This window comes from Xyrauchen texanus, chromosome 16 (assembly GCF_025860055.1).
Source record: "Xyrauchen texanus isolate HMW12.3.18 chromosome 16, RBS_HiC_50CHRs, whole genome shotgun sequence".
Taxonomy (NCBI): domain Eukaryota; kingdom Metazoa; phylum Chordata; class Actinopteri; order Cypriniformes; family Catostomidae; genus Xyrauchen; species Xyrauchen texanus.
In genome coordinates this window covers 45,556,801-45,579,300 of record NC_068291.1, presented here as the reverse complement: position 1 = coordinate 45,579,300, position 22,500 = coordinate 45,556,801, and the positions used below count along the sequence as shown (strand labels likewise).

The 22,500-nt window shown below is 36.7% G+C and overlaps 2 protein-coding genes across 2 annotated transcripts in view; one reads left to right on the top strand and one right to left on the bottom strand.

Annotated features, from left to right (window-relative positions):
* The window catches only part of LOC127656572 (mitochondrial basic amino acids transporter), a 7,459-nt gene extending 2,249 nt beyond the window's left edge, over positions 1–5,210 (top strand). The window contains exon 4 of the mRNA XM_052144955.1: positions 2,441–5,210. Within this exon, the coding sequence (XP_052000915.1) occupies positions 2,441–3,184 (744 nt within the window). The 3' untranslated portion in view covers positions 3,185–5,210. The remainder of the gene's footprint in view (positions 1–2,440) is intronic.
* A 1,402-nt stretch (positions 5,211–6,612) lies between these two features.
* The window catches only part of fancm (FA complementation group M), a 72,496-nt gene continuing 56,608 nt past the window's right edge, over positions 6,613–22,500 (bottom strand). Inside the window, 10 exon segments of the mRNA XM_052144960.1 lie at positions 6,613–6,981; positions 7,307–7,598; positions 9,263–9,578; positions 15,041–15,505; positions 17,301–17,407; positions 17,510–17,660; positions 17,745–17,852; positions 17,930–18,001; positions 18,743–18,822; positions 18,916–20,311. Coding sequence (XP_052000920.1) covers positions 6,873–6,981; positions 7,307–7,598; positions 9,263–9,578; positions 15,041–15,505; positions 17,301–17,407; positions 17,510–17,660; positions 17,745–17,852; positions 17,930–18,001; positions 18,743–18,822; positions 18,916–20,311 — 3,096 coding nt within the window. The 3' untranslated portion in view covers positions 6,613–6,872.

Here is a 22,500-nt window from a genome sequence, read left to right as displayed (position 1 = left end):
TGACAGGACTTCCTTTCTTCCATGTGGAGCTGATCGGCTGCTGCGTCTCTATAGGACATGTGGTTAAAGGATAGTTCACCCAAAACTGTAAATTCAGTCATTGTTTACTCACCCCCGTGTTGTTGTAAACTCATGTGTCTTTCTTTCTTTCTCTGAACACAAAGGGGGAAATAGTGAATAAATGTTGTGCTCAGTGATGATGTCATACAATGGCAGTTTATGGTGACACCTCTTCAAGCTTCAAAAGAACACAAAAGTATCATTCAGAAGTCTAATTAATTATTCATGAGCTCATGATTGTTATGATATGATAAGATTTGATGAGAAACTGAAATCTAATGTATTATTTAGTGTTCACTGACCGTTGATCTCCTGTGTGTGTTCATGATAGGACACGAGAGCAACAGTTCACGCACCCCTCACGACATTGGGGGCGTTCAAGAGAAAACTTGTTGTGTTTATCTAAAAACAGTGATAGAGACAACACAACACAACTGCACACAAAACAGAGAACAGAACTTACTAAACATGTCTGAAGAGTTTGTACAGGAAGAATTGATGCATTTCTGTGCCTTGCGTTATGATCCACAGATATAAATGTTGTTCCAGGATCAGTGCGGTGTGCTACAATATGAGATCTTTACCTTGTGAGGTCCGCAGCAGCATGAACTCCACGAGTCACTTCAGCCCTAAAGACACACAATCAGTACTCGAGACGTCAGAACAGACATGTAGCTCAGAGAACATCTATATGTGCCATTCTGCTCTGCTGTGGGCACTTGAGATGGCACAAATGTAATAATGGGTACTAAATAGAATAACGAGACAAAAGGTACATTTATCACATTAACTTGCCACACATGGAGCCTTTTTTACCTTGAGGATAGACAGTCATTCAGGGCCTTTATTTCGATTGGGCTCAATAGTTACTGGGTCATTCCAACAATCTGGAGCCTTTAAGCCCTCCAGTACAAGTAATAGTGTTAATGAAGTTTAATTGCAGCTAATTACAACTTTAATTGACTTATTAACAAAAACAATCAAATAAAATTGATTTATTGCACTAGTGTCATTTCCTCATTACGGAAGCCCTGAACCGCAAGGTGGGAAAAAAAGTGTCTCAGTTCCTTCCCGAGTCAAAGTCTTATAAAAATGTAAAGTGCTCATCCAAACAAATTGGTGAGGGGTGAGGAATCACCTATAGCAGGCTATCGCTCCCCGGGTTCTGTTATATATTTGATCAATATTCTTAAATAAATAATACATGTATTATTCAACTATAGAGCAACAGAGAAAGCATTAAACGCATGAGATCACATGTTTACTGATTGCGGCACCTGGTGGACAAGGCTGGTACTGCAGACATTTTTTGAAGAGAGAAAAAAAAGTTTTTGAAGAGAGAAAGAAAAATAAGACGGGCTCAGGAAGGAACCGAGACATTATTTTTTGTTTTCCCACATGCGGCTCAGGGCTTCCGTACCTCATGTCCCCAGAGCTGCACGTCAATCATCTTTGACCAAAAATAAAGGGCTAAATCATTGTACTTTCCTCTCAATATCATGTATTCTTTTGTCATTTTAATGTGTGCTTTCACTTGATTGTCCACTCTGTTGTCACGATACTGTACATTGCAAAAAATCATTTTATTACGGAGTATTTTGGTCATTTTTTCACAGTAAAAATATCTAAACATGAAAAAAAGAAGAAAAAAAAAGCTACATTTATTTGTGTCATTTTTTCATGTTTTCAGAGAAATCGAATGAACTTTAGTGCGATTCATGCATAAACATTATAAACGATTTGTCAGTGGGGAAAGAAAATCCCGATTCAACAGGAAAACAAGTTTATTTTGCATTCCCCATTGACAAATAGTTATTTCCTGTTGTAATAAATCACACCAAATTCTGTAAAATTCCACTGAAAAACAAGACTTAATATCTGCTACATCTGCTTCTCTTCTTTCATGTTTTAATTTGTTTTTTTAGATATTGTTATTGGTCAATAAGACAATGATGTTTTGTAATTGAAGAGTTATGTAATGAAGGTGGACATCAGACATTCAGCAAAATAATGAACATCAAACAGTTTATTTATATATATGAACATGAAGCGTGTCATTCTTCCGTTATATTTTGTGATGTCATACATTAGCATAACATGTCCTCCCTGCTCTGGGAAGACAAAGGGATCATTTGAATAATTATAAATGTCAATATATCTACATTAACTGATATAAATCATCTCTATACGTTTACAAATATGAAATTAAAGTTTCCAAGCAAAAAGGCGGCAATTGTTGGAATGACCCGATTACATCTGGAGCCATCTAGAACATTTAGGATCTTTTGTGACACGTGTGCGCTCTACAGGGATCAGGGTTTGAGGACATGACTAGATAGGAGCCCTTCCTAGTGTTCACTGGCTTCTCGTTTACCTGCAGATGTTCGGCCTGTATAAAGGAGTCGGCTCACCGATGATGGGTCTGACCTTCATCAACGCCATCGTGTTCGGCGTTCAAGGTAACGTCATGCGGGCGCTGGGGACGGACACTCCTGTCAATCAGTTCATGGCGGGCGCTGCGGCCGGCGCCATTCAGTCCGCCATCAGCTGTCCGATGGAGCTCGCCAAGACACGCATGCAGATGCAGGGCATGGGCGAGAAGGACACTTCCAGGAAGCTGTACCGGAACTCTCTGGACTGTCTGCTGCGCATCTACAGGAGAGAAGGAATCCGAGGCATTAACAGAGGAATGAGGACCACGATCATTCGTGAGACGCCAGGATTCGGGGTGTACTTCCTCACCTATGACGTTCTGACTCGTTCACTGGGCTGCGAACCCAACGACGTCTACATGATTCCCAAGCTGCTGTTCGCGGGAGGGTTGTCTGGAATGGCGTCCTGGATGTCCACCTACCCCGTGGACGTGATAAAGTCCCGTCTTCAGGCAGACGGTGTCGGTGGAGTAAACAGGTATAACGGGATATCGGACTGTGTGCGTCAGAGCTGGGAGCGTGAGGGATGGAGAGCGTTCACGCGAGGTTTGACCTCCACGCTCTTGAGAGCGTTTCCCGTGAACGCCACCACATTCGCCACGGTCACATTGTTCCTCATGTATATGAGGGATGACGACAGTTTGAAGGACTGCGAGCCGATACAGTCCAACATTCAGCACGACAGTCTGTGAGTGAAACATCTGATGTCTCAAAACGAAGATGATCTCGGAGTGTTTGAGGACGATGGATCATGAGATCCTGAGACGTCTCCTCATACATGTGCATGAGCACCAAAGCGTGTCAGAAGCACGTGCCGCATCACCTCTCCTGTAAGGCTGATTGAAGAACTATTGTGGGACTAGGAGGATTGTGGGGAATATACTATACTGTCGATAGTTCTTCAAGCAGCCTTTTAATAATGGAGACGTGATGCGGCACGTGCGTCTGACACGCTTTGGTGCTCATGCAGGTAACACAGGTTTGAGTCCAGGCATGTCCTGTTCCCACTGACCCATTATCCCTGTATTTCTTCCGTAACTCTCTGCTGTGATTCTAATAAAGATGGAAAATTCCCAATATGAAGGTCAATCAACGGAGGTTTATGCCTCACTCAAGGATCACATTATCGTTATCGTGTTTCATGCTCTACACTCATCTGTCAATCATCTTTTATTTGTCCTGTTCTCATATTTCTCAATTATTATCAGCATAAGGCTTCAAACCTTCCATTTAAAAGTAATTCTTCAATTCATTTCAACATGTAGATGTTCAGAGATGACGTTTTGGAATTGTAATAGTGCCACAGCAGCTCTAACTCAATAGGAACATTTTCTGAAGAAATTGAGAACGATAAAACCACAATGTCCCACCAAGGGTCCCGAGTCAAGAGATCCCACTGGTCTGGAGATCCCTTGTAAACATGAAGCGTTAGCACACTTCTCCTCAATAGAGCTGTTCGGCTGTGATGTCATTTTATAAGCAAACCCGGAAGACTAATTCAGCATGTGTTCCTTTGGGAATTCCGCTTTAGAATAGGGATTTTTAAACTAGTAGAAAGTCAAATAAGATCTGTGGTGAAAATTACTGTTTTAGAACATAAATTAAACACAGTCACACCTCAACCATGGATATTAAAGCTGTTGCGTTGTTTAAAAATGCATGTTGCTAACCAGTCACTAAAGGACTACAAAAGTTGTTCATTTCATAAAGCATGTAGCTCACATGCTGATGGTATTTGTAGTCCTTACTTAGCATCGTGAAAGCAACATGTGTTATTCTTCCCAGTTGTAGAATCTCAGTTGCCTCCGCATCTGAGACCGTCAATCCGCGCATCTTGAGCGCATGTTACTGTGGAGACGTAACGCATGTGGAGGCTTCACGCTATTCTCCGTGGCATCCACGCACAACTCACCACACGCCCCACCGAGAGCGAGAACCACATTATAGTGACCACGAGGAGGTTACCCCATGTGACTCTACCCTCCCTAGCAACCGGGCCAATTTGGTTACCCCATGTGACTCTACCCTCCCTAGCAACCGGGCCAATTTGGTTACCCCATGTGACTCTACCCTCCTTAGCAACCGGGCCAATTTGGTTACCCCATGTGACTCTACCCTCCCTAGCAACCGGGCCAATTTGGTTACCCCATGTGACTCTACCCTCCCTAGCAACCGGCCCAATTTGGTTACCCCATGTGACTCTACCCTCCCTAGCAACCGGGCCAATTTGGTTACCCCATGTGACTCTACCCTCCTTAGCAACCGGGCCAATTTGGTTACCCCATGTGACTCTACCCTCCCTAGCAACCGGGCCAATTTGGTTATCCCATGTGACTCCACCCTCCCTAGCAACCGGGCCAATTTGGTTGCTTAGGAGACCTGACTGGAGTCACACGCCCTGAATTCAAACTCGCGACTCCAGCGGTGATAGCGTCAATACTCGCTGAGATACCCAGAACACCCAGCGAATTGTTAATTTTAACATTAACTTATAAACCTTTAAAAACAGATGCACCGTGAGCTCTGAGGTTTTTAGTCGATGATATATGCTTCTGTTGAAGACATCCGTCCAACTGATTTCATCTTCATTGTTAAAAAATTGCTATTAAAAATATTGTTTCTATACTCATAATCAATAACTGTATAATTTCCCATTGTTTTTAATTTGATTACATCATTTGCAATGCATCATGGGATTGTAGTTCATTCCTCATTAAAGACGTGAAGTACACGGTCTTGTATCTTTGACTTTTAGTAAAATGTTCTTTGCTTCAAATCAAAGTTTGTAATGTCAGAGCTGTTGGTTTGGTTCATGGATCACAACTCTTATGAAATCCCACAAGAAATAATCCTTCCGGATCCAAGATGGCTTCAAAAGTGGGCGGGCACTGTTGTGTTTATAGTTGCACCTTGCTAACACTAACAGCACTAAATGAAATGTCCACACGCCGTCTGTTCACTCGCGGTTATAATTGTGTGAAATGACCCGTAAGACTGTACAACAAAAACTATGGATTATTCTAACAGATGTTTAAACCGTTATTTGCACCGTGACTATTTTATATCTCACTTGTAATTGCCATATTTCTGTACAGTAAGATATTTTGCATCATGTTTTAAAGTTGTCCAGATGTTTGCAGACGGTTCACAGGCAGGACTACGGTGTGTGATGTGGAATATATTTGGGTGCGAGTGACACCTGAACTTATGAAATTAAATCGTAGACTATAGAATGAATGTTACTATAAATATATAGTTTTACGTGCCACGTTCTATCATTTGCTACAGTTTAACTGTTTAATTGACTTTTACACAAATCACCAGTACAACGGCCAATTATGATTTACAAACACTTCACACTATTACTCGCATCATTTCACAAGCTATACATTTAAACGGGTAACATTCACACACTTATTCCAATGTGAAGAACTTCTGCAGTAGCTCGCCTGATCCAGTGTTGGACTTTAGACTCGGAAGACCGCGGTCAAGCTGACATGAGGCAAAAGTGTCAAAGAAGAGACGAAATGCTGAAAACACCATCATTTATGTTTAGGTGTTGGTTTAGCGTGAGGATGTCTGTTGACCTCTTATTCGCTTTCAGGACATTATCGGTTCAGTTTAGTTTAGGGAGGTACGTTTTACTCATTAAAACATCTAATATTCACATAAAAACCTTGCGTGATTACGAAACCATTTCACTCGCTTTTGGTGCCCCCCGCTGGACATTTCACGGGGAAGCTGCAGCTACACCTGTAATGAACCACGTCATTTAGTTTTGCAATAAATGTTGCAACGGTCACGTGATGTTCATGAGATCAGGCTGATTTGTGTGTTTTATTCACAGACATGCTTTGGGAGGTCAGCTCTGGATAGGTTACGGCTTTGTGATGGATGTGTGAGGAATTTAATGGCATTCTTTTGAAACATTTAGAAAATAACTTGAAAGGTTTACCAGAGTCATACATCAGGTATCTTCATGCCTACTGTGTAGATGTACTTTTATGATCCATTAGCAGTAAACATATAAACTGACCTCTGTGCACGCGCGCTCCTGTTAGCATACAGCCCTGTGTTCTGATGACCTCTAGTGGTTCAAAACAGCACATGCAACCGATTAAAAACACTGAGCAGTTTTATTTCTCAAAGTCTTACCAGCTCACACAGATATTCTTTTAAACATAAATACTTCATAACAGAATTACCAAACTGGCTATTAGCATAATCAGCGCTGTACAAATCGCTTTCCGAATCGGAAAACACAGATTGATTTACATCACATGAGAGGAAAGTCTAATCCTGATCATTCCATGTTTGTGTCCATACAATGAATTCAATAATACATAATGTGTTAAAGTGCTGAGGACATGTTCGCTTGGGTTAGTTTGTGGTCATGAGCGTGGAGTCGCAGCTGTAACGCAGACTGCGGTAAATGTCTTCTGCTCTGGAGCGATTCACACACGCAAACGTCTGCAGCTCGTCGACAGAGCTGAAAGACAACAGGAAGCACATTTAAACACTAAACATGATCTGTGATTTTAACCTCACACTGAAATGGCTAGTTTTATTGAAGCTATGAACCGTGTTTTGCTACGTTCTTGACGGTTACAGGTGGTATTAGGAGGACTTTCTCATTCTGTTTTAACAACACATTTGCATATGCTCCTGAGTACATGATGATGATGTCATCAGTGTTTCTGGTCCATTCTCCCGGGAGAGAAAGACTTTATAAAGTTATTTAGTAAACTTGAGTACACTAGCATATAGACATGAACTAAAAGCCACATTTTATGACACAGAGCTCAGTGTGTTACCTGTTGATCATGTGACTGATGGAGGTGTAGTGGTGACACATGTTCAGGGCGCTGATGTAGCTCACGTGTGGCAGCGCGAGGCAGAACTGAAGCGCCTGCTGGCGATGACCTTTGACCTCCAGCGGTACACGTATGGAATGACCTTTCCTCTGCTCGACCTGTGTGAGGTTAGTCAGGATGGTGGCAGTCTCGTCTGGACCGTTGCTGAACATGAGCCGAACGCCCGCCTTCACCAGCGCCGCCAGCGTCCCGTCATAATAGCGGCTGCGCTGAAACACTCTCAGCGTCTCACCTGAAATTACAAAATGAAGTCTATTTTAAGTTTAATTAGGAGTTACTGCATTGTGACATTATTTTTAGGACAATATGGCACATATTATTATTAAAGCAGCCTGAATTAAAGGTAGTACACAAATACTACCTAAAGTATTTAAACACAATATAATTTAATAAATCTTTATTCTTCTTCACTAGACTGCGTGTCAGTAAATATTCCAGATTTTGACCCGTATCTCCATCATTTGAAGAATTGCTGATGCTATAATCTCTAGATAATGCACACAAACACCCGTTATAATGAATAATGTGTAATTGTGGCAGGTGATAGTGTTGACTGCTGTGAATGAAGCGTACTCTATAAACATCTGTATAGAAATGAGTCATGAATGTGCTGTGAATAATGTTTGATTTGGAGGATTTTGTGCTGAAATTCGACACATTAAAGTAGCACAACTGTTCTGCCTCCAGTTTCATATTTTAACCCTTTAACCTCGGATGGGCCCGCTGTAATAACTGCAGTCTTGACCAGCACACAACAGGTGTCATTGAAAGATTAGAAGTTCTTCTTTCCAGTGCATGTAGACATTATGACCAAAACTGAACAAGTGCTTTAAAATGTACAGATACATCAGAAGTGTTACGTTTTGATAATTAATAGAAGAATTTGCACTTCATTTTATTGCAATCAGTAAAAACATTAAACTGATCAAATAGTCATGTGTCATATGTTGTTGGAAAGATCTTAAAGAGTAAAATACAACCAGACTATTTGTGTTACTCACAGACTAAAATATAGCGAGTAACAGCTAAATATATGTCTTTGACAATTATGTTGCTGTTGTTTTTATGCTGCGTTTTTGCTAATAACTTCAACATGAAATATCTCATATGATTATTTCGAGTCTGTGATTATCTTTCAATCGAGTCCACACACAAGATAATCAGATGTATAGATCATTAGATAATCCACATGAAGCACAGTGTTACATATGACCACCAGGAGATGGCGCCAAATACACGACACAGACTCAATGATGCCTCAAATGACACAGAATGAAACTCATCCTGTGAAATCTCATGACTAAAATCATGTGTGCATGCTATGCAAACCTTTAGTCATTGTTGTGTTTGCATGTGTAATTAGTTCTTATGTACAATTATTATCTTTTATTTGTTTGGAGATGTTTTTGGACACTATAATAATAATATTTGTAATGTTGCAACTTTTGATTGATTTGTCGCATCAACACAATATGTTTCCTCAGATACAGTCGACATGATTGAGAACAAAACAAAAGCAGTTTATCAGAGCCACATTATTTACACCCAGAAATATAAAATGTCAAATCAGAAAAATAAGAAAGTAAATTTTTGGTGTGATTTTTGACTGAAAGACTGAAATCTTTTAAATTTTGTTAAAGTTTTCTTTACAATGATACCAAACACTTTACCCTCCATGTTTTTTCTCCAGTTCTAATCCTTTAGTTTTGGGTATGCCACTGAAACAGGAAATCTTTAAAAACACCTTCAGATCTTAAAGGGTTAACAGTCATTTAAGTGTAGAACCCCAAAGAAAAACACTTGTTCTCTGCGTAAATCGTCCAATCAGTGAACTGTGATGTCAGCTGAACTCCAGTGTGTGTGTGTTTGGTGTGTTTGAGTGTTTGTGGTTCTCACCTGGTTTGGGTCGGTCTTTCTCAATGATCAAACACACACGCTCAGATAATGCCTCCAGTTTCTGCATTCGGTCCTGCAGTCGCCTGCGGTTCTGAACGCTGGACATGTCCGATTCACTGTGCCACTCCACGCTCATGCGGTTACTCACGATGAAATCTGAACTGACCAGTGAACACACGTGAACTTTCATCCGGTGTTTGAGTCGCAGAGATGACACGACCTCTGACCCTCCACTGATGCAGCGGCTGTCCACCAACACACAGAGAGGAGCGTCCGCGGCCAGCGGACTCCGATTCATGCCAGCTGCGCAGATCACCTGCACACACATTTGTATTTGAGGGTAATCCTGACATTATTTGTGGCATTATGAATGCATTATACTCTAAATTATAACTATGAATAGGGAAGTCTTATAATGTATTATAACTGTAGTTATAATTATATATGAGATGTTATAACATATTATAAGGTGTATTATGAGACATTATGAATGCATTATACTCTAAACTATAACTATGAATAGGAGAAGACTTATAATGTATTATAACTGTAGTTATAATTATATATGAGATGTTATAACATATTATAAGGTGTATTATGAGACATTATGAATGCATTATACTCTAAATTATAACTATGAATAGGGGAAGACTTATAATGTGTTATAACTGTAGTTATAATTATATATGAGATGTTATAACATATTATAAGGTGTATTATGAGACATTATGAATGTATTATACTCTAAATTATAACTATGAATAGGAGAAGACTTATAATGTATTATAACTGTAGTTATAATTATATATGAGATGTTATAACATATTATAAGGTGTATTATGAGACATTATGAATGCATTATACTCTAAATTATAACTATGAATAGGGGAAGACTTATAATGTGTTATAACTGTAGATATTATTATATATGAGATGTTATAACATATTATAAGGTGTATTATGAGACATTATGAATGCATTATACTCTAAATTATAACTATGAATAGGGGAAGACTTATAATGTGTTATAACTGTAGTTATAATTATATATGAGATGTTATAACATATTATAAGGTGTATTATGAGACATTATGAATGTATTATACTCTAAATTATAACTATGAATAGGAGAAGACTTATAATGTATTATAACTGTAGTTATAATTATATATGAGATGTTATAACATATTATAAGGTGTATTATGAGACATTATGAATGCATTATACTCTAAATTATAACTATGAATAGGGGAAGACTTATAATGTGTTATAACTGTAGATATTATTATATATGAGATGTTATAACATATTATAAGGTGTATTATGAGACATTATGAATGCATTATACTCTAAATTATAACTATGAATAGGGGAAGACTTATAATGTGTTATAACTGTAGTTATAATTATATATGAGATGTTATAACATATTATAAGGTGTATTAAGAGACATTATGAATGCATTATACTCTAAATTATAACTATGAATAGGGGAAGACTTATAATGTATTATAACTGTAGATATAATTATATATGAGATGTTATAACATATTATAAGGTGTATTATGAGACATTATGAATGCATTATACTCTAAATTATAACTATGAATAGGGGAAGTCTTATAATGTATTATAACTGTAGTTATAATTATATATGAGATGTTATAACATATTATAAGGTGTATTATGAGACATTATGAATGCATTATACTCTAAATTATAACTATGAATAGGAGAAGACTTATAATGTGTTATAACTGTAGTTATAATTATATATGAGATGTTATAACATATTATAAGGTGTATTATGAGACATTATGAATGCATTATACTCTAAACTATAACTATGAATAGGAGAAGACTTATAATGTATTATAACTGTAGTTATAATTATGTATGAGGTGTTATAACTATTATAAGGTGTATTATGAGACATTATGAATGCATTATACTCTAAATTATAACTATGAATAGGAGAAGACTTATAATGTGTTATAACTGTAGTTATAATTATATATGAGATGTTATAACATATTATAAGGTGTATTATGAGACATTATGAATGCATTATACTCTAAATTATAACTATGAATAGGAGAAGACTTATAATGTATTATAACTGTAGTTATAATTATATATGAGATGTTATAACATATTATAAGGTGTATTAAGAGACATTATAAATGCATTATACTCTAAATTATAACTATGAATAGGGGAAGACTTATAATGTATTATAACTATAGTTATAATTATATATGAGATGTTATAACATATTATAAGGTGTATTATGAGACATTATGAATGCATTATACTCTAAACTATAACTATGAATAGGAGAAGACTTATAATGTATTATAACTGTAGTTATAATTATGTATGAGGTGTTATAACTATTATAAGGTGTATTATGAGACATTATGAATGCATTATACTCTAAATTATAACTATGAATAGGAGAAGACTTATAATGTGTTATAACTGTAGTTATAATTATATATGAGATGTTATAACATATTATAAGGTGTATTATGAGACATTATGAATGCATTATACTCTAAATTATAACTATGAATAGGGAAGACTTATAATGTATTATAACTGTAGATATAATTATATATGAGATGTTATAACATATTATAAGGTGTATTATGAGACATTATGAATGCATTATACTCTAAATTATAACTATGAATAGGGAAGTCTTATAATGTATTATAACTGTAGTTATAATTATATATGAGATGTTATAACATATTATAAGGTGTATTATGAGACATTATGAATGCATTATACTCTAAATTATAACTATGAATAGGAGAAGACTTATAATGTGTTATAACTGTAGTTATAATTATATATGAGATGTTATAACATATTATAAGGTGTATTATGAGACATTATGAATGCATTATACTCTAAACTATAACTATGAATAGGAGAAGACTTATAATGTATTATAACTGTAGTTATAATTATGTATGAGGTGTTATAACTATTATAAGGTGTATTATGAGACATTATGAATGCATTATACTCTAAATTATAACTATGAATAGGAGAAGACTTATAATGTGTTATAACTGTAGTTATAATTATATATGAGATGTTATAACATATTATAAGGTGTATTATGAGACATTATGAATGCATTATACTCTAAATTATAACTATGAATAGGAGAAGACTTATAATGTATTATAACTGTAGTTATAATTATATATGAGATGTTATAACATATTATAAGGTGTATTAAGAGACATTATAAATGCATTATACTCTAAATTATAACTATGAATAGGGGAAGACTTATAATGTGTTATAACTGTAGTTATAATTATATATGAGATGTTATAACATATTATAAGGTGTATTATGAGACATTATGAATGCATTATACTCTAAATTATAACTATGAATAGGGAAGTCTTATAATGTATTATAACTGTAGTTATAATTATATATGAGATGTTATAACATATTATAAGGTGTATTATGAGACATTATGAATGCATTATACTCTAAATTATAACTATGAATAGGAGAAGACTTATAATGTGTTATAACTGTAGTTATAATTATATATGAGATGTTATAACATATTATAAGGTGTATTATGAGACATTATGAATGCATTATACTCTAAACTATAACTATGAATAGGAGAAGACTTATAATGTATTATAACTGTAGTTATAATTATGTATGAGGTGTTATAACTATTATAAGGTGTATTATGAGACATTATGAATGCATTATACTCTAAATTATAACTATGAATAGGAGAAGACTTATAATGTGTTATAACTGTAGTTATAATTATATATGAGATGTTATAACATATTATAAGGTGTATTATGAGACATTATGAATGCATTATACTCTAAATTATAACTATGAATAGGAGAAGACTTATAATGTATTATAACTGTAGTTATAATTATATATGAGATGTTATAACATATTATAAGGTGTATTAAGAGACATTATAAATGCATTATACTCTAAATTATAACTATGAATAGGGGAAGACTTATAATGTATTATAACTATAGTTATAATTATATATGAGATGTTATAACATATTATAAGGTGTATTATGAGACATTATGAATGCATTATACTCTAAACTATAACTATGAATAGGAGAAGACTTATAATGTATTATAACTGTAGTTATAATTATGTATGAGGTGTTATAACTATTATAAGGTGTATTATGAGACATTATGAATGCATTATACTCTAAATTATAACTATGAATAGGAGAAGACTTATAATGTGTTATAACTGTAGTTATAATTATATATGAGATGTTATAACATATTATAAGGTGTATTATGAGACATTATGAATGCATTATACTCTAAATTATAACTATGAATAGGAGAAGACTTATAATGTGTTATAACTGTAGTTATAATTATATATGAGATGTTATAACATATTATAAGGTGTATTATGAGACATTATGAATGCATTATACTCTAAATTATAACTATGAATAGGGGAAGACATATAATGTATTATAACTGTAGATATAATTATATATGAGATGTTATAACATATTATAAGGTGTATTATGAGACATTATGAATGCATTATACTCTAAATTATAACTATGAATAGGAGAAGACTTATAATGTGTTATAACTGTAGTTATAATTATATATGAGATGTTATAACATATTATAAGGTGTATTATGAGACATTATGAATGCATTATACTCTAAACTATAACTATGAATAGGAGAAGACTTATAATGTATTATAACTGTAGTTATAATTATGTATGAGATGTTATAACATATTATAAGGTGTATTATGAGACATTATGAATGCATTATACTCTAAATTATAACTATGAATAGGAGAAGACTTATAATGTGTTATAACTGTAGTTATAATTATATATGAGATGTTATAACATATTATAAGGTGTATTATGAGACATTATGAATGCATTATACTCTAAATTATAACTATGAATAGGGGAAGACTTATAATGTGTTATAACTGTAGTTATAATTATATATGAGATGTTATAACATATTATAAGGTGTATTATGAGACATTATGAATGCATTATACTCTAAATTATAACTATGAATAGGGGAAGACTTATAATGTATTATAACTGTAGTTATAATTATATATGAGATGTTATAACATATTATAAGGTGTATTATGAGACATTATGAATGCATTATACTCTAAATTATAACTATGAATAGGAGAAGACTTATAATGTGTTATAACTGTAGTTATAATTATATATGAGATGTTATAACATATTATAAGGTGTATTATGAGACATTATGAATGCATTATACTCTAAATTATAACTATGAATAGGGGAAGACTTATAATGTATTATAACTGTAGTTATAATTATATATGAGATGTTATAACATATTATAAGGTGTATTATAAGACATTATGAATGCATTATACTCTAAACTATAACTATGAATAGGAGAAGACTTATAATGTGTTATAACTGTAGTTATAATTATATATGAGATGTTATAACATATTATAAGGTGTATTATGAGACATTATGAATGCATTATAAATATGGGCTTCACTTAAAGTGATACCAGAAATTTCTATCCTTTTATTTTTTCAATGGCTATATGACACACATACTATGAATCATCTTCTTTATCTGTTTGTTTAGATCTTGAACTAGAACACCTGCATATAATCATCCAATCACAGAGAACACAGTAAAGCTTCCATTTCCTGTCACTGTGTGTACTGAGATTCACTCCTCACCTGTTTGTCCGTTTGGAAGTTGAGTTGGTCTGACAGTGCGGTCTGATCTCGGAGTCTCTGTCTGATCCTCTCCTCCTGCTGCTGTTTCTCTGTTAGTCTCGCTCGTTTCTCAGGGACCGTGGAGACGTTCTGGAGACACTGAGGAACTTTAAAAACAGACGGTGTCTCATCTGCTGCTCGTCTGACACACGTCTCCTCCTCATCCTCACTGGAATCTTGTACTCTGATGATGCGTGAGCGCTTGTTTTTCCTGCTGATCTCTGATTGGACGTCTCTCACCTCGTCTGCCGCCCTGATCTGTTTTATTCGAACCCGCCGTCGTGTGGCGTACTGTTTCCTGCCATCAATAAACGAGTCTTCAGGGATTATCTGCACATCTTCATCACTCTCCACTTCCTCATCTTCATCTTCACTCCCGTGAACCACAAAACTGTCCTCCGCATATGACTCGTCCTGTTCAGGCACCTGAAGACGAGCAGCAGATCAGATCAGAGCAGCAAACACACACATATGTTAATGAGCAGTGGCGTTTAACATCTACAATTAATCCATATATGTGATGTTACATGTTTACTCTCCTTCTGGACACACAGTTCAGTTATTTACAAGTGACAACTAGGGCCAGGTACAAATATTAATATTAGATTAACAGCAATCTTGAATGATCTTGATTCGTAAAATCCAAAGGTTATTTTTATTTTATTTGAAATTTACTTTTAAAGTTTGTTTGATCATTATACTGTATCTGTTAACTAAATAGCGACTGAACTGCATAGTTTGGGCCATGTGGTTAAAGGATAGTTCACTCAAAACTGTAAATTCAGTCATTATTTACTCATGTGTCTTTCTTTCTTTCTCTGAACACAAAGGGAGAAATAGTGAATAAATGTTGTGCTCAGTGATGATGTCATACAATGGAAGTTTATGGTGACACCTCTTCAAGCTTCAAAAGAACACAAAAGTATCATTCAGAAGTCTAATTAATTATTCATGAGCTCATGATTGTTATGATAAGATTTGATGAGAAACTGAAATCTGATGTATTATTTAGTGTTCACTGACCGTTGATCTCCTGTGTGTGTTCATGATAGGACACGAGAGCAACAGTTCACGCACCCCTCACGACATTGGGGGCGTTCAAGAGAAAACTCGTTGTGTTTATCTAAAAACAGTGATAGAGACAACACAACACAACTGCACACAAAACAGAGAACAGAACTTACTAAACATGTCTGAAGAGTTTGTACAGGAAGAACTGATGCATTTCTGTGCCCAGCCTTATTTATTAGAGAGTTTTTGGACCAGTGCCAGCTCACAGTGGACGGAGTTACCCACGTGATGCTGAAAATAGAAAACAAGCGATTGATAGAATGTCCCGTCACTCATCACGGCTGTTAGGACAAAAACTCTGATTAACATAGAAAATAAACCTTTTATCACATGTCGTTTGCCGTCAGGACACGTGTGACTGTGGCGTCCTGTAGCTCCTCTGTGTTTCTGTTCGATATAAAATAAGGCTGGGCACAGAAATGCATCAATTCTTCCTGTACAAACTCTTCAGACATGTTTAGTAAGTTCTGTTCTCTGTTTTGTGTGCAGTTGTGTTGTGTTGTCACTATCACTGTTTTTAGATAAACACAACGAGTTTTCTCTTGACCGCCCCCAATGTCGTGAGGGGTGCGTGAACTGTTGCTCTCGTGTCCTATCATGAACACACACAGGAGATCAACGGTCAGTGAACACTAAATAATACATTAGATTTCAGTTTCTCATCAAATCTTATCATATCATAACAATCATGAGCTCATGAATAATTAATTAGACTTCTGAATGATACTTTTGTGTTCTTTTGAAGCTTGAAGAGGTGTCACCATAAACTGCCATTGTATGACATCATCACTGAGCACAACATTTATTCACTATTTCATATAAAAGACATATGAGGTTATAACAACACAGATTCATTTGTGGGTGAATTAATCCTTCAATATTTTCTTAATGTACTAAGTTAGAAGGTTCACTGTATAATTGACAGTATTACCGGAGGAAAAACATTCTGTCATATGTAAACAAAATGGACATTATACAGAAATATACCCAAAATTGGAATTGAATTGAGAGAATCTAATCAAATGAGGAAATCAGTGTTATCTATGTAGTGTCCAAACAACCAAACTGAACAGAACACAAGCGGAGAATGATTCAGAATGATCGTCACATGACTCAAAGATGCAGCAAACCTGCTGTCATATGTGCACACCTGTGAGAAGATGTTCATGTTCGGTTTGGTTCTGGAAGTCATTCTGAGGTGGTTCTGGAGCGCTGGACTCCTCACAGACTTCAGATAGAAGGCCTGCATCTCTGAGTCTGATGAAGAGAACATCACAGATGATCAACACACACCCTCACCTTCATTAATGAGTGTGTCGTCATATGTGTGAAACTGGACGGACGTGGCAAACGTCTCACCATTGAGGCCCTGAGAACACTGAGTGGCGTTCACCACAAAGCCCTGCAGAGAACGGTTCTGTTCATCTCCATCATCTTCATCTGTTGACACATCTTCATCTTCAGACAATTCTGCCTCCTCATCCAGAAACTGACGCCCTCCTCGAACCTTCTAGAACACGATGGAAATAACATCATGAGAAGATTCAATCAGCTTCTGTATGTTCTGATCAATATATTCCTTGTGTAACGTTACTTTAGTTTTCAGTTGAGGATTCCTGATGCTGCATGATTCCAGAACTCTGGACCGACGAACATCCTGAAAATCCTCATCTGACCCGTCATTCGTATCGCTCTCTTCTGACTACAGGATACAGGAGAATATCACTCTTCTACACATGCCAGCTGAAGTGTGTGAAGAGAAAACTAAGACGGTCATACCATGTTCAGTGCAGCAGTGCGTTTTCTACACGCTAGTACGGCAGAATCCACCTCACTGAAGATCTTTGTCTGCTATAAGAAGAGTTATTAAGATCACATTCAGCAGGGACACACTTCTACAGTCATCTCATGTTTGTTCTTATATTTCATCAGATTCTCAGAACAGAGCTGTGGAGCGACTCACATTTCAAATCAACCACATTTAAGAAACTTCTCAAGCTGAAATGATTTCATTTTGTTGATACTTTGAAAGATAAACATAAATGATGGTGAAAGCCGGATTATTAAATGTCATGGATGAATATTTATTGAGTAATCCATTATTTTGTAGACTGGGGTCAAAGTGACAATTTCCGCCTATTTGTAGCAAAACTACAGGTCAAATAAATATCCTTATAAAGGTGTCAGTGCCATTATTTTATTTATACACAGAGATTGGAAGATATATTTCTAAGATCAGTTGAGTTCAGCACTTATCGCTGCATTATACGCCAATGATGTGAGTCCAAATATGGGAAATAACACTTATTTGTGCTGTTTTTCCAAAGTTTGAGTGTCTATAACTCCAGAAGTATTAAAAATATCTTAATATCCTTTTATATTCTGGCTCAGAACCAACTTTTATTCTTATATCTTCACACACACACACACACACACACACAAACACGCGCAGGCACTCTCAAACTCACACACACTCTCAAATTCACACTCACGTGCACACACACACACACACACTCACGTACGTAGACACACGTACACACGCATGTACACGTACGCCCACACACCCGTACACTCACTCGCACACACACTCACCTCAGGAGATGCTAAAGGATTGACTTTATGTGCTGGTTTCTTCACAACTATCTCCTCTTCACTGTCACTGCTCAACACTGCTAAACACACAAACACTTTAATTTCATCCAAATATGCAAATATATGAAAATCATTAATCAGCATCAACATCTGCAGGTGAACGCTGATCTAACCTGAACCTGCCGGACGCTGATCAAACATCTTCCTCTCAAGTGACTTCCTGAATGTGTTGTGTGCGTGATCTGTTCTTCTGTCACACAGCAGCGCAAGATTCGGCGTTGAGGCGCTGGGACGCCTCACTGAACTGAGCGGTGATTGGTCACATGTTCTGTGGACCAGCGTTGAGTCTCCCGCAGCTGGACGAGGCCGTGGTGACGACACCGCAGGAGACGCTTTGGGTTTGTGAACAGCTGATGCTGTGATGTTTAACTCTGCGTTAGCAGCTGATCCGGTCTCCAGTTCATTACAGTCCTCATCAGAGTCAATGGAGAAGCCCAGGTCAAAGTTCACAGAGAAGAAGTCCTGCGAGCAGTTGAACTCCTCAGAGCTCCGCTCGGCTCTCGGTCCGTCTGTTCTTGAGCTGTTCAATCGGGCATTAGCGTTCAGAGCAGATGTGTTCATCATCGCTTCTTCACGAGCTACAGCGGTCTCGTCTGGTGTCTGAACGTCAGGTAAGGTCACCTGAAGGAACGCTTCATCATCTCCAAACAGGTCAACACTCTGGTCCAGGCCTGTGGGGGGTTGTTGTCGCTCTACATGCACCTCCGTTTCTATTTGCGCTTCAATGACCTCCTGCTCATCATCAAACATCTCATCCCAACTGGGTGACAGTGCCTTTCCTGATAACCGTGACGATTCCCTGGGAATTCCAGGATAAGTTGGTGAGTTCTGAGGCGAGATATCCATGTCACGGTCAACAGAGTCACCATCAGATTCCTCGTCTGCTCTTAGACAAAACTGGACTGGAAACAGATCGCACTCCTCAACAGGTTCAGAAATTGACTCCTTTGGTTGGATCTCTGGGAAAATCAAGTCAAAGTCCCGTGGGGGTGATTTGGACAGGAGATCTTTAACGTTGGAGAGAATCGTTTGAAATGTTTCGGCCGCTATGTTGTGAGGACGCAGTTTAGGACTGACACTCCATGTAGAGAAATAGAACATGTGCTGAAGATCGGAGCACTCGTCCATTGGTTGAACATCACACAATAACTCGGAGTTTGATTTAACCCCGTCAGCGCTGGGATCAGCAACAGACATCGGTCTATAACAGAGTGTGTCACTGAGTGTTGTGCTATCACAGTTCTTCTCAAACGATGCTTTCCTTGGGATCAGCGTGCATGGAGTAGACACTGATGTTTCGGTACTGTCCCTTTGCTGTTCTTCATTAGTTTCATGTAAGCTGGTTTTGGAAGAGGGTTGTCTGATACTATGAGCAGCAGCTTTGGATTTCAGTTTCATCTGTTGAGTGATTTTATCAGAGTTTTCTTTGGTTGTTTGTCCATCATCGGTGTGACCCACAACATCTTTCTGTAGATACGGCAAGAGCTCGGATTCATAACCGCAGTCGCCCTTTTACAAGAGAAAACCACAATCAACATAAAGAAGGGTTGATACTATAATGTATGACTAAATATATATAAATATATTACTGTATCACTTTATTTGAAATTCAGTACTGTGGCAGCTTGTTTGTGATTGTCATTTGCAATTTGATTGGAACAGAATGAACCATGCTGTTAAAATATTAAAGGAATATTCCGGGTTCAGTACGAGTTCAGATTAGGGCTGGGGCGGTATGGATTTTTTCTAACCGCGGTTGAAAAGCAAGATATTCCCGCGGTATAGCGGTAAACCGCATTAAATACATTACATTGGATCAGAGAAGTCCCCCCCCCCGACAGACTTTGGCGCACACATCAGAAGTCGCTTTTGATAGACAGACTTTAAATATTGTCACCTACATCCGAAGAAAAAAAACGAGCACAATTTTAAATAGTCAAATTTTCATCAAGCAGTAATTTGGCATGAACTAATCACTGTATAGATTTCCTTATTTAAGATTATTCTCAGATACATTCGCATTGAAGATGGGTCAGACATGATTTTGACCACTTTATTAAGTTTTGTTTTGTAGAAAGCCTTTCTTTAACTTAAAATTTCGTTTTGTATAAATTGTATCTTAATTTTAATCACTGTTTCATTAACTAATTGCCTGGAATTAATAAATAAGAAGCAAATATAGCAGACATATAATCAGCAGCAGGACGTGGAAGCGCCGATGCGATCTCTTGCGCGTGAGCTCTCTCATAAATGAACCGAAACTCGGCGGCTAGGCCTACTGCCTCACAGACATGAGAAATAAATAGAAATCTTAAAATGCATTTTAAACAAAATTCAAAACAAAATGATAAAATTTTAGGCTACAGTAGCCTAGTAGTCAGGTTTGCCGATGTGCGTTACTATTTATTTATTTATTTTTATCCCTGTGCCAATCGGAAACGGACTTCACTGCTGATATTCTGGGGATACAACATAGCCAATAGGCTATAGCCTACTAGGGACTTTAGCCTTTAAAATATCTTTGCTGCATTGGATCAGTCTCCTTTCTAGAACAGCCAAGAGCTTTCTAGCCTCGCGGCAGCAGCGCCTTGCATCGCTCAGACCTTAAAACAGTCAGCGCCGCGGATGCGGTTTTGAAAATGTATCAAAAAACGTTGGTGCGGACAGATGAGTTTTGTGATGCGGTTGCGGATTAAATAATAATAGCCCATCCGCGCATCTCTAATACAAATGGAATGTTATTATGTGTCATGGAACATTGCGCTCCCCAACTCGCGAAAGGTCGGATTTGCTCCATATTTTGATAAGTTTTGTTTAGAAAACCTTGAATCCATGTAGGCTAATATCATTAGACATAATCCATATCATTAGAATCAATGAATCCATGTCATTAGACACAACGTGCACACATGTGCAGGCCAATGTTTTTTTTGTTTTTGTTTTTTGCGGTGACGACGGTGACAAGCTCAGACCCGCGGTTGGAGTCACGTGACCGCGGTATTGCGGTAATGCGGTAACCATCCCAGCCCTAGTTCAGATCAATCAGCAGCATCTGTGGAATAATGTTGATTAATTTCGACTCGTTCCTTCTTTTCTTTAATAAAGCACAAATGTGTGTTCCAGTGAGACACTTATAATGCAAGTCAATGGGGTTTAATCTGTACACAGTATTTTAATGTTTCACAAGTATAAACACAAGACATAAACAATATGTGTGTGAACATGATTTTACTGTCATTACATCACTCACTGACACATCTGTGGAGAGAGAGACAATGTTACAACTTCATTACCATGACGACATAATGTCAACAAACACTACAAATATATAATAACTGTAAATATGATCATTTAAACAACTTTACAGCTCAAATAACACACAAGATTTAACAGAAGAATTATTGTAAGTGCTTTTATTCAATTATAAGCTTCGATTTCTGACTTTAACATTTTAAGCGCCGAAGATGTTTTTACAGATTTTCTGTTTCAGTGGCACACCCAAAATGTAAGACTCATAACTTGAGAGCGAGAGAGGCCCAACCAAATGATGAACACACAAAAAGAAAAGTACCGAACTTATTGGAATGAAACAACACAAAAACAAAGTAAACTACAATGTTATTTGACCCTAAACAGAGATTACACAACAGCAGAATACCTGAGTACAGTCAGAGACACAAACTGAGGAAACACATGAC